We start from the raw sequence: 14,097 nt of genomic DNA on the forward strand, positions 1-14,097 counted from the left end.
ATGTCACTCCCTCTGTCTAAAATACATAGCACCCTCGGCCTAAACAACGAACCCGTATCACCTTTTCAGACTCAATTTCAACAACAGTCTCCTACAGAAGAACACTGCTATGAACATCAAACAGCTGCCCTAGGTATTCTCTCTTCCATGCTCCTCGACAAGCTTGTACTGACTTCTCCTGGAGCACAAAAATAACATAAGATGTATTTTTCTCAGATCTACATAAAATGCAGTGCTTTAAACTCATGCCTCTGGACAACTCCTCCCATCTTTTACTCCTTTGGGTTCTTACATGGTAGCTAGAGTGCTGGTGCCAGGTAATCATACTCCAAATTCCCACAGAGAGTTCAGAGACTATCATAGAAACTGAAAGAAGAGTTTGTACAAGGGAAACACATTTCCCCCTTATGATCCTTTTGATTATATCATGCTGTAATATTTGAAAGTCTACTATTGTTACAGGGAAACTTCCTTTGTATGGTGAACAACTGCTAGATCAGGTGGTTATACCGATTATTATATACCTATAAAAAAATTAATTCAGACTTTTAGGTGAAAATACTGACCCGATTTTCCATTGATTTCTTTACTAGGTTAAAGCTTTTCCAACGGGAGTCAAATTCATGCTTGTGAGATCCTTGGAACTGCAAAAGGTCTCCAATAATCTGTGTCAACAAATTTCAAATTTTATATTTAAAAGTTATCATGTCAAACCTAGTCATATTAATAATTATACAACTATTAAATGACAATTATACCTTTATGATAAGAAACAAAGACTTGGTATCATCTTCCGAATTATTAAGTATGTGGTCTATAATAGAAGAAGGAAAAGAATTTCAGTTAAAATATTTTGAATTACTATAGGACTCTTTATCCTTAATTATTTATTAGTAAAGAAAAAAAAAAAAGCTACCTGATATTCTCACCATTTAGAATTTTAAAAGGTTAAGTAAAAGCACATATGCTAAAAAATAAAATTCCTAAATACTCATTAGTAAAAGTAAGTTAAATGCATATATGTACTTACTAAGAAGTTTCCTTATGACCCTAGCAATTGTTTCTCGGTGGTTCTCTCTGGATAGATCTATTTGTAAAAAATGAGAGAAAGTATTTTACACACACAGAATGCTGCCCAGCTTGGGAATGTTTAAAGTTTATATCAATAATTATGTCAAGAAGAGATAATGCATCCAGGAAAAAAAAAACAAATGGGTATGCCTTTATCAGAGTTGGTTAGTAGCTTCGCATGATACAGGAATAACTTTTAAAATCTTCACATTTACACTAACCTGCTTATAAAACTTTATTGGGTAGGGAAGGAGAAGGGAGGGAAAAACTATCTCTGCCAATCTTTCAAAGGTTCTGTTCACTAATTAGAGACTGTAAATGCACAGAAGTCGCTAGTTGTGGTGACCCAATCAAACCAAAAAAATTATACCCAAGTAATTGATGTATGTGATGAACCCCAATGTTAATCTAGCAATAAGAAAATGTGCTAAATTTCTATTAATGTTAGATTCAAACATCAAATTAACACAAAATGTTTTACATAAACAGTTATACAAAATTTAACTATCTATGTCAGAAAGGTAAGAATATTATATTCTTATTATATTATTCTTACTCACATCAAGTATAATGTATCAGTCCTAAAACAATTCTAAACATAAATGAACATCACAATACATGAAAGTCTGCCTCTACACATAGAAAGCACCTATCATCTACTGGCTATTCTTTAAATAATTTTCCAGCTTCTCAAAAAAACCAAAAAAAAAAAACCAAAGATAATACTGTAATTAATATTCATTTTATAAACATAAAAGAGACTAGAAAAATTTTAACTACAAAATTATCCCATTTAAATCCTTGTAGAGTAATTGATGAAAACATTCCACACAGATTTACTCAGACTAGAATTCACATACCATATTCAAGTCCAGTATATAACTTTGTCTCTTCCAAGGACACCATACTTGGTACCCTGTATAAAAACAAGAATGCTTGTATTTATTAATAATAATACCAATAAGAAGGATTAAAGGGAAAAGTGTCATTGCTAGAATGTTTAAATCAAAACAAAGATGATGATCTTTTAACAAACACAGATTTCCCATCTTTAATACTTCAATTCTTTACTCTAGCCTCCTGAAGATTAATGCTCTGTTTCAGTAAGGACAGTATTACTCATCTTTTTCAAAATGTTAATTAAATTGAATGACTTCAGGAGGAAAAATTCACTGCCCAAATGAATATAACACTAATATTTAATATTCAATTGTAAAAGCTTCAATATAACAAGCATTTATACAAGGAAGTCGGTTTCATAATGGTATAATAAAGGTTAAAACGAAGACACCAAAATATCGTCAAATTTTACTCTAGAATATATAACACACAAGCTTCTTTACATAATCATTACCCTTCCTCTTAAAACGAGCCAAACTGATCTATCCTAACAACTGCAGTAAAATGCCACTACTTTTGAAGATGTTCAGATGTAAAAATACTGCATTAAAAGTCACTTTTTAGGTATGTAAGAACAGATTCTACTGAGTAACAAGAACCTTTATATGTGAAACCTAAGTTTTCTTCAATGAAAAAATACTTTAATTTTACTTCAAAATATGAGATTCAACAAATTTGCATAAAGAGAAAACTTTCTAAAAGAAGAAAGGCACAAGAGCCAAGGAAACATGAAGTAAACATATCCAATACACGGCTAATTAGTAATAAATAAAAATTTTATAATTATTGCTCATCATTCATGAACTACACATTTGTAATAAAGAAAATTATTTTAAAATCAACATACCCCCCCATATTATACTTTTTAAAGACAAATTAAGTAAGTTATCGCTACTCTAATATTTGGTAGTTATGAATTCCGGGATTTATCTAATGGGTAATAACATTAAGACTACTAAAATGCCAATTATCTATGTTCCTTGCCATAATGTAGAGCCTAGGATAGCAACAATATTGTCTCAAGTTTCAAAACCAAGCCTACCAAGTTTAAAAAAAGAATGGTAATGTCTCATAATATAAAATGCTAATTTGCTTTCCAGAGACTTTCAAGTTCAAATTCTTTTTTTAATTATTTTTTTAATTGAGTTATAGTCAGTTTACTATGTTGTGCCCAAATTCTTTTTAAAATCTGATTTTCATCCCATAAAGTTTCAGCTTTTGGCACCAGCCTGCAAACTTGAACATTTGGTAAAATTGTATGACTGAAAATGTATATACATATATGTCTATCGAGAGTCTAGTCAGTAAAAAATAAAATCAGATTCTTTCACAATGAACTTCAAGGGGGAGTCCAACATCTTTACTGAAATTAGATTTTTACCAACAAAGAGAAAAAGGTTGTGCTCAAATAGTAACAGCATTAGGCATAAGACTGTTCCTCGCACTCCCCGTCAACGCCGCCCCCTTCCCTGGTAGAGCATGGAGAAGTGCTTGCCATGAGCTATCACATGAGAATACATGTCTTCTCACTGCTGCTATAAACCTAAGTAGCTTTCTTAAGTAAGAATACAATTGTACCTTATCCAGTCCGTACCAAGTACCACATAATACTGAACCAAGCATGCATTTTAATTATTGTCACAAAATTATTCTTAACCAACAAAATTCAAAAAGCAATTTCTATAGTAAGCTATTCTGGAAAATTTTTACTATAGCAAACAAACAAAAGGCTATCAGTTGGGAATTTGAAAAGTTTTTCTTGTATGCCTTTCTGACTCTAGTAAGACCAATTTTACTGTAATCACATATAAAACGTCTCATCCAAGAGCTCTGATGCTAATTTTAAAAATTCATGTATCACTCTAAATTGCTTCCCTATCAGAAAATTTGAAGAAATATTATCACTAATTACAATTGCTTAAAAATAAGTCAACCTATATGGGATTTTAAAATATTAAGTAGTAGATTCAAATAAAAATGGCTTAGGCTTTTACTTTTAAAACCTGAATTAAAACACATCTTCCATATCTCAAGTGTACAGAAGGCATTTGGTTAGATACATATTTTAGCCTTATTTGTTCTTATATATCCCAATTTTCTTTTATGCTTCTTTATCCAAGATTCAGCTTTAACTGATCTCTTATCTAATAAATTAATTAAACACTGATTGGATTGACATCTTTTACATTAAATGTTTCTCAGCAAGTATAAAAATATATTTACACTAAACATTCTTCTGATCTTTAGAAGAATAATTTTCTTAAAGGAATCTCTATCTATTACCCAAGTAAGACTTTATGACTGTATCTCTTTATGGCCACATTTTAAGTCTATGTGTGCTGGGCTGTATTCTAACACTGAAAACTGCTCTTGTAACTTTTAGTTATATACATAATCGTAGCCGAATAGACTTTAAAAGTGCTATCAACAATTACAGATATGCATTCTGACTAAAAACTATAGTAGCAATATATGTATAATTTGAATCAAATACCACCCCCCCAAACACAAGTGAAATTCATTCTACTCATTGACTGGTTCATTTTATAAACGGCAATATAAAAATAAAATTCTGACAAATAATTTCAACACAACATATTATAAATAACACCATGTATACAATAATAAAGTAAACCAGCTTCATAGCAACTAGATAGTACCACCAAGCCACCTCACTTATAACAAAATGTGTTCAATATCTGTATCACTAAGGGAAAAAAAAAAGAGCCTTGTAAGTTTTCTACAATGTTATTCGTACCACTAGATGGCAACTTTCTTTAGATTTGGTTAGAGTAGAACTGAAAATAATCACTGTTGGGAAAGGATGGTGAAAAAGGAAGAAATGACCCATATCATAAAAACAAAATATACAATATAAATCAAATATGCAAATGAAGGCTAGGTGAATTGTCATGGAACAACTGCAAACAGTAATTCTTCCTGTCTCTATAAGTGAAAGAATACCCTATCCTTCCCCAAAATCCCTCCTGTCCCAAATGAAAACAAACATAAAAAAGTGTAAAAACCAAGCCACTAACAGATTTTTTTTTCCCTTCAAGGTTATAAGCGTTTCACAACAGACAACTGGCCTATTTCTATGTTCTGTTATTCAGTTCAATCCTGGGCATGAGTGACAGCTATAAACACAAAGGAAAGGCTGCCTCTTACTCTACTGTGTGAACAAAAGGTTGCCAAGTAAAGAGAATCTTATATGCGAGGTTTAAAATTAACTCGGAGCATAAGAACTATTTCATGTCTGACACACAAGCTTTTAAAAATCAATGAAAACAGTCAGAAGGTGAAATAAGGAGAAAACAGGGTTACTCACCGTGGAGTAGTTACTGTTTCCTTTTCTGTGTGCAGCTCCCCCAGCAGAGCTGGGTAGTTTCCTGGAGGTGCCAAGAGAGGTTAGCTAGCCCTGCCCCTCATCGCATAACAACACATCCTTTCACATATTAAAGAAATGGTCTCAACTCTTAGACCTTAAGTATGATTTTTTTTTTTTTTGAGTGAAAAGTTAGTAAAAGCTGAGATCCTAAGAATGATTTAACTAAGAATGACTTAACAGATCTATCAGAGGAAAGGGGGCACAAAGTAAAGAAGAAATATTTGAGATGAAAAATGATGACTCCTCTACCTTGAGTAACCCTGTTTTTATAGATGTTAGTTTTTTGCATCCTATGGTAGCTGGTTAGACCTAAAAGATTCTAAAGAATGGACTGCAAAAGGAGAAATTAATGACGATTTGAGGATTAAAGGCAAGTGTCCAAAATTCCTATATGACCCTAGAAAGACATAACCCAACTTCCACATCTATAAAGGCAGAACTATGAGTATAAATTATACCACAAATATTTCTATGAAATCATTAACTAAAGGTTCCAAGAGCAAAATAGAGAGGTTCCATTTTAAGATTAATTCAGTAACCTTGATATCTGACAAAAGTATTAAAATTTCAAATTGAACTAAACTAAAAAAAAAAATGTACCCTTAACTACCCTCATGGGACCTTATTTCACCCATCCTTTGAAACAGTAAAATTTATAGACTACAAGGTATTTAGTAACCTTACAGAGCTTAAGGTCGAAAAGTACAATGTCGATAACCATTACATATATAATTTATACTTAGGACTATCAACTCATCTCACTTAAGCTTTTAATTTTTTTGTTAGTCTCTAATCACATAGCACAGAAAATTGTTTCTCACATTTGGTAGCCATTTGCCTGAACAGTGATTTCTGAGACTATCCCATACACTCTATTAGGGACAAAGATCTTCTTTCAGGAAAATTCAGAACTAAACTAAGCTCCTGGTTTTTTTATTGCGGTAATTTTCCAGAAGACCAATACTATTCATACACGTGTAAGGCAAACTTATTAATGAGAGTGATTTGACAAAAAAAAAATTAAAGTAGCTAGAATGTTTTACCTGAGATTTATATAAGAAAAATATGTTTAAATTAAAAAAAAAAAAAAACTGAGTTGCTATGTGCTTCCAAAAACTGGTCTGGTATTTCAGAAAATGCATAATGTCCCATAATCCCACAGCCAAATTGTTATTGACGAGAGTGACTTCCTTAGACATCTTAGGCACTACACTAAAGCACTGGTCACAGTTTATCCTTTTCTCCCCAACTTGGTACATTTTACTCTATCTCCTTTGGGGTAATTAATTTCCAAGGTAAAGAGTTCTTTTTGTCTACTACTACTAGTTTCATGTTGACCTGTTACTGATAATCTCCAAGAATTATGCTCCAGATCTTTCTTCCCACTAGGCAGTATGATTCAATATCACGGAACAATGGCACCATCAACTGAAATTATGATTAGTTTTTCAAATCAATTTACATTTAGATTTTAATGATTATTGACCTATATGAGAGTAAGCATTTTAGAAATTTAAAAGGCTAACTTTATTTTATGATACTTTGGTGAGAACCAATTTACCATCTGCAAAAAAAGTTGAAATGTTATAAAAGAAAATAAATGTAAAAAATCACGCATTGCCAAAATAACTGAAAATTTTAGATGAAGGTGATACAAGTTAGAAATTGGTTTTGAAAGAAAGGATTCAACAAAGAATTATTTAAAAGCCCAGGGAAGACTTTATAAACTCCCTCTTTTGACAATTCAAAGGCAAAGGGCTGCTCATGCATCTCTAACTCTGCTTTGTATAATCATTACTCTGCATAGGTGCATATTACTAAAGTACCCTCAAGTTGTGTATTACACAATGATTAAAACAATTGGAGTTCTCATTGTTTTGTATTTTATTTCATTATTATATACTATCAAATATACAAGAAAAATTTTATATTTATAATTTAAAATATATCAAAATATATAAACAAAATTATATTAAACATAATTTTGTATTATTTCATTGTTTCATTATATTAAAATTTTGACTCTAAGTGAAAATTCTAAAACACAACACTTTTAAGTCTAAATTATCTTTACTTTTCAACTTTTCTGGAAAAAACCTACAAAGGGATACTCAGGTCAATTTTATATCTCATAATGTATAGTAATGAAGGCTATCAATCTGCTTATTTACTGGCATTCATAAAGTTTTTATAGTATTGTATTCTTTTCCTTATTGAAAGTGCATTTCATTATATACAAACATAATGGGCTTTATAATATCCAAATATATTGAACTTTTGTCTTAATGCACATTTATTTCAAAGGATAAAGACTTTGCTTCAATTCACTATCATAGTGCACATGGCTACATGCTGAAAGCCACAAAAACCTGTAAGCCTCCTGAGCTGATCTTTCAGTGTTGTATCCTAATCATGATTCAATACTAAAAAGTCATCTAATTATATACATGGAAAATAGATGATTTTGCTCTTAAATAAATTACTGGATTAAAGGACTACACTTCTCGACATGTTCCAGCAAAACCAAGTTTACAGATATAATAAATGTGTTACGTGTGGAATAGTGTTTTAACATGCTGTAAGAGTTAAGGTCTTAATATATTACATTCTGTTAAAGATCATTAGGAAAATCAAAACCATTTCTGTAGGTCTCTCATTTTTAAATATTGCTTAAAATCTCTCTCGATAAAAGTGAATTTTGGTAAAATTGTTCTTATACCAAACTACAAAACTGACGAAAAACAAAAGTTTCTTCAAAGATTTCAGCAACTTCCTAAGTAAACTTACAACAGATCTCCTCACCTGAAATGACCCTTTTTCTCCCTCTTAAATCTAATGAGCAATCAAAAGTTCAATTCCTGGTAACAGCTTTTAGAGTTAAGTAAGTAGCAGTTATTAAAAAAAGTATGACTCCAAACAACTGATTATGCAAAATATGGGAAAGACAAGCAAGCCACATTAAAAACCACTCCTTGAAGCTTTTTAAGATTTTTGTTGCGAAATCAACAAATAATTCTCCCTTTTGTGTTTTCTGAGGGGGCAAGGGTTATTACTCATTTTTATGTGATTTTCATTAACCTGCTCAGGAATGAGATGTTGATGCTGAGAGAAAATGATCTAAGATAGTACACTGAAACTAGCATCTATCTACTAATAACTGATCTAAAGTTACAAACTGCTAACTTCATTTAAACCCAATTTTGTTTTCAACTTAAATGGTAGCACTGACAGTGGACTAAATCAAGACATTTATTCAAAATACTAATACTGTGAAATACACTTAAATTCATAAAAGCAACTTGGTGGATCTAAAAAGTTCAAAATTATAATGAGTTACACTGAATAAATTTTTATTAAAATATACCTCAGGTTATTTGCTATAAAATCCTTAACACTGACTTCAGACCAAAAACGTGGTTTTCTTACTTTTTAAAAAGAAGAATATTTAATTAATTAACTCAGTAAACTAACAGATGAACTTAATATCTCTAAGCTAACTTTTTAAAACTAATTAATACTGAGAATTATTTTATCCTGGTACCTTATAAAAATCTGAATAAAGCCTCAAAGTTTATAGACCTAAACTGGGTCTCAGGGATTTTTGGCCTAATAATGACAAGAAGTTAAAGTGATACAGAAACAACATCAAAAACAAAACCAGTGACTCATTATGTGACTAAGTCTTAAAATATATGCCAAATGGCAAAATAGCAAAATATGTAAAGTAGTTATTTTTACTTACAAGTTAGTAACTGGCTCTCCTTTCAATGGAGGTAGGAGGTTTCCTGAGCCAATTAAACAGTTGTGTACTATAGTCAGACTCTGCAGAACGTCATCTCTAGAAAAAAATACAAATCATTTGCATACTTTAGAAGATTCCAAATCCCCATTTAACAAAAAGCCTTCTACAGTCTAAGATGAAGTACAACTTTATCAAGTGGAGATATACAAAATTAAGGCAAAGAAATGACCAATGTCTTCAATTTACCCACTTAGTAGTACAATGTCATTAAACAGGCATTTACTGATAATATTAAACCTGCTCACATTTAAACAGACTCTAAATAATCACAATTAACAACTGACTGCCCTTTGTGAAACATTTCTAAATTTAATCACCTGTTTACCCAAAGATCACTACCAGTAACCAAAGGGAAACAGCATCACACAAGATCTTCCAGTATAGTCCATCTTTCAAAAGGGACTAGCTAAGCATTCACTCCAAAAAGGCAGTTCAGGGTGCCATTTGGTCAACATAAGTCAATCATATTTCTTCCTCCTTCAAACCCATTCCTACTGGATTCGCTTCTTAAAATTTCCTGGGTTTTTTTGGGCACACGGTAATTTTCTTACCATTATTTAGGAACTTTCATAGATTGAAACTATGAAAGTCTAATGGTCTCAAATAATTGTTTTCTGTTAAAGCTCTTTGGAAGAGACAAAGAATAATCTTACAGCTATTTTTCTGAGTGGCATTAATGTCAATTATGAAAAGAAACAAGCCAATAAAATCTAAGGTGAACTTTGAAAAACAGGCATTTCCTTTCAAAGGAGGTATATTTACACACATTTCCCAAAAGATACACAAGTGGAACTGCTAAGTAGAAGAGATTAAACTGAAAAAAAAAAAAAAGTTTTTCTATTTAAAATGTTTAAACACATGACAAAATTTCTGTTATACACTATATTAAATGGTTTTCTAATTACACTTATGGCAGGTATTCAAACCACACACTGAAAATGAGACGGAAAGACACAAGAAGAATTTTTTAGTATGCAACCATATAACATTAATTGATTACAAAAAAAACTAACCTAGACATTTCAAGTTCTCCATCCCCACAACGCTGGAGTTTGATGAGCTCAGGCTGAAGAAAAGAGTCCAACAGATAGAAGGCAAAAGCCACTTCTTCAGAAGAAGGAACATGCCACTGGATTCCCAGATTCCACAAGTCCCCTGGTTTACCCCAGTCCTAGAACACAGCATTTGTTCAGCAAGTTGAAAACTTAAAAACAGTACATGCGTAATTTAAAAAGTAGCAAATAATGCACAAAAAAAGAACAGCATGAAAACATTAAATTATTCCTTCATTATCACTCCTGAAAAAGGTCTTCCTGAAGTCACTCAAATGAGTTTATTATAATAACAATAAATGTATGTGGTTACTCCCCACCCCAAACTATATGAAACTATGCAGGTGAGATATGGCACACACTAGATAAGTCATTTCACATACAAACAGAAAAGAAGAAAACGACAGTGAGCTGCAGTGCTACACGGCACTTCCCAAGTTCAAAACATTTCAGTAACAGTTTTAATGATCTACGTTAAAAATAAAGAAGCAACATCTTTACACACAAGGGAGAAAAAAACCCCACACTTTGAATCCCTTAGAAAAATAACCCAACCACGTGGGAATCCTAAATTATTGAAAATGCTTGCCTTGATAGGAAAGTATTCTGAAGGAGGCTTGTCAAAGCCGCCTGGCACACTGCAGTATTCTGTAGGGTAGATAAGTGTGGTAGAACGAAGGAGGTGATGCAAAAGGTTACAAGACAGAGTGTAACCCTGCTTACAGGTTAAATGTAGGGTTCTTTGGAGAATCTTTACAAGCTGCTCCCTATAAAGAAGCAACTTCTTCCCATCCACTCGAGTAATCTGAAAAGAAGAAAACAATTGAAGATACTGTGGTTAAAAGATCGAATTAATCATTAAAGTCAATGCCTGGCCACTAAAGTAGCCTAAAGTAATAACAGTGTTTCTTAAAATAACTTAAATTCATTTCAGAATTGCCATTTTAATTATATTCTAACAGTTAATTTTTTTGAGTTCAAACCACATTTCCTAAGTTTAGGCTGTCATGGGCCAGAGTAACATCCTTTCAAAGACAAAACTTACTTAGTTGGGTTTCTCTGTTCTTTGGTTCCTGAACTAACCCATAAGGGAGATGCAAGTCTGATTGATGGCCAAACTTAGAATGTACAGGGAGGAGAAAAATAGCCAAATCTGATAAACTTTTCAATTAATGAGTTACACACATTAGAATTAATCAGTAACAAGTCAAGTTGCGTGTTGTGCATGAAGTGGTGAACAATTACCACACACCTTTGATAACAAGAAAATATCATCTGACTTTTTGCAGCCATATCAAGAAATTTTTATAACTTATATGACTTTTCATGTTTTAAAGTCTATTTCTCAAAAAACAGGATAAATCCTCAAAGCAAGTCAACATTTTCATAGTACTATTTTCTTACTCCAAAGATTTACAATACCTCAGACAAAAGTTGAAGATTCCAGAGTAACTCCTTGTCTAGCTCTTCATCATTTAATACATCATCATCTAAAAATGGCAAAATAGTATCAGGAGAAAAAAAATGAATCCAACTAAATGCATCATTTAAAAATATTTGTATCTAATAATTCTAATAGCTGGGAAAAGTATCTTTTAGAAAGACTTTTCATTCCTTCTTCATTAAACTGGACTTGGTAGAGAGGAAGTAGAAACTCAATTTTCAAGAAAAATAAACACATCACCCAGGAGACCTGGCCCTACGTATCTCACAAAATAAGTGATATTTTTGATGGCAGCCTCTGACCGGCTCCTGTATGTATGAAGACATTAATTTAATGAAGTAAACTTTCTTAAAGATACCTGTCAACCTGGATGATACTTTGTTAAAATCTGTTAAGATCTGTTTTTACCAACAGAGTCTAGAAACCACGGAAAAACTTTTCTAAAATTATACATACAGAATAATAACCTTAAAACTTACTCATTGTAAGCTGAGTTATAACACTGCAGCAGTGGGGAACGAATAGTTTCAAAGATTCCTCTGGGCAGCACTGAAAACACATTTGTATAAATAAGTTTTTTGAAAGGCACAAATATTTAACAGTCACAAAGTATACACTAGCACTATTTTCAGTGGCAAGTAAGGGCAATAAGCAGCTACTGAAAGAAATGAGTATTTTAAGTATAAAAAGCATGCCTAAAGTGATTAATCATAAACCTGATGGTTATTGATTCATTAATTCAGCAGTCAAAAAACCCAACTCACCTTTACAGCAGCACGGCACATGTCTGCCACCATGCGGCCTGCTACTCTTGTTTCAAATATATGTGAAATAGAAAAGTTAAAAACCTTCTGAAGGGCCACCTGTTAAAAGACATGTAAGAAATGAAAATGTCCTAATCAGTATTTTTAAGACAATTAAACGTCTTATGAAAGAAAATGATATTCAGACTATACTAAAAGTAACCAAGTAGGAAAATTTTAACCATATGAATGTATAAGGATTTGCTTAAAACGTTACATTCAGTCTGCAAACAACCTTTGCACGAGACCCTAAAGTGAACAGAACATTTGAGGCACAAGATTTTGTTTCTACAGAAATGTTAAACACAAAATTAGAGCTGCCGGAAGCAAGTGCAATTTAATTATCTTATTGGCTAATTCAATAAAACAAAGGGAATTTGGGGGAATATCTAATATTCAGTTTGTCATTCTGACAACTGTCAACTATAAATATTTCTCTCTCCTCTAAAAGACTTGAAGCATTCTATTTAATTTTACAATCAATTTACAGAATTTTAACTTAATTGCTGAATGAAAGAATGCACTCTAAATGTGAATTAACAATGCTGAAAATTATAAACTCCTTTCAAAAGATTTTGATAAAATAAATTATTTGTATTAACTTCTTTATACTAACATAATCTTAGTAAATATTTCATGCAGCTGTAAAGCAGTTTTGCTTTTAACCAGGATAAATATACTGAACAATGATAATCTCAGATGAAGACAGAAGAAACAGAAACTGAAATAGAGTGGTAAAATAGAAAAATGGAGATAAAGACCACACTGTATTTAACAGGTATTAACCAACACTGAATAAGCAGATGCTTACAGAATGCCTTATGAGGACAAACTATTTCTCATTCATCAGTTTGCCAGATTTTTACATTTAGGATTTAATTTCTATCATAAGACAGCATGAACAACTTTTAAAACTTTCCTCCCAAATAGTATTTAACTGTAAATTTAAAAAATACAGTCAGTTCCTGTTATTTGTAGGAGTTATGTTCTATAGGTCACTGTGAGCACTGAATCAGCAACTAATATTGAACCACCATTCCTAGGGGAAATACAGGATTAAGTTCCCTTAAGCCTCCAGTTGTATTTTCATCAACTGATGGATATATAATCTTGTTTTATATATGTTTCTGTATAAAAACAACTTATTTAATATTATTGTTGATTCACTAACTTTGAACTCGTAGCTAACAGCACTGTAATGTCTGAACGAAGCTCACCTAAAACATGTTATTTTCTTCATTGGGCCCACCACAATTCTCTTACTCTTAAAACATTAGAGAGTGCTTTAGCATTATTCCTGAGGATCATTTTAAACAGCAAAATTACTAAAAAATACAAAAATGTGAAAGGCCTGGTACTAAACAGATGAAAACAGGACACTCGTTTACAGTATGAGAAGTGGAACAAGACAGAACGTCACCTTATTTGACCTCAGCTGAACACAACTCAAATTTTTGCCACTTTTTTAAGTGTGCACAAAAACGATGAGAGTACCAATTCTGAGGTTACAAATAAATTTTAGCAAGTAGGTGACTTTGCAAATACAGAATCTGCAAATAATGAGGATCAACTCTGGGTCTTTTTCAAATTTTAGTATGGCAAGAAAGGATAGCATGATATGTACACTTAAAGTAACT

General features: G+C 31.9%; 1 protein-coding gene across 2 annotated transcripts in view; it reads right to left on the reverse strand.

The window, feature by feature from the left end:
- PSME4 (proteasome activator subunit 4) overlaps window positions 1-14,097 on the reverse strand; it is an 85,412-nt gene that overhangs the window by 31,857 nt on the left and 39,458 nt on the right. For both annotated transcript variants that reach the window (XM_006174442.3, XM_032497557.1), the window contains 10 exons: window positions 12,422-12,520; window positions 12,137-12,206; window positions 11,636-11,703; window positions 10,803-11,018; window positions 10,175-10,332; window positions 9,102-9,197; window positions 1,932-1,987; window positions 1,031-1,087; window positions 759-814; window positions 567-665 (listed from right to left, as the gene is read on the reverse strand). In XM_006174442.3, coding sequence (XP_006174504.2) covers window positions 567-665; window positions 759-814; window positions 1,031-1,087; window positions 1,932-1,987; window positions 9,102-9,197; window positions 10,175-10,332; window positions 10,803-11,018; window positions 11,636-11,703; window positions 12,137-12,206; window positions 12,422-12,520 — 975 coding nt within the window. The remainder of the gene's footprint in view (window positions 1-566; window positions 666-758; window positions 815-1,030; window positions 1,088-1,931; window positions 1,988-9,101; window positions 9,198-10,174; window positions 10,333-10,802; window positions 11,019-11,635; window positions 11,704-12,136; window positions 12,207-12,421; window positions 12,521-14,097) is intronic.

Source organism: Camelus ferus, chromosome 15 (genome assembly GCF_009834535.1).
Source record: "Camelus ferus isolate YT-003-E chromosome 15, BCGSAC_Cfer_1.0, whole genome shotgun sequence".
NCBI lineage: Eukaryota > Metazoa > Chordata > Mammalia > Artiodactyla > Camelidae > Camelus > Camelus ferus.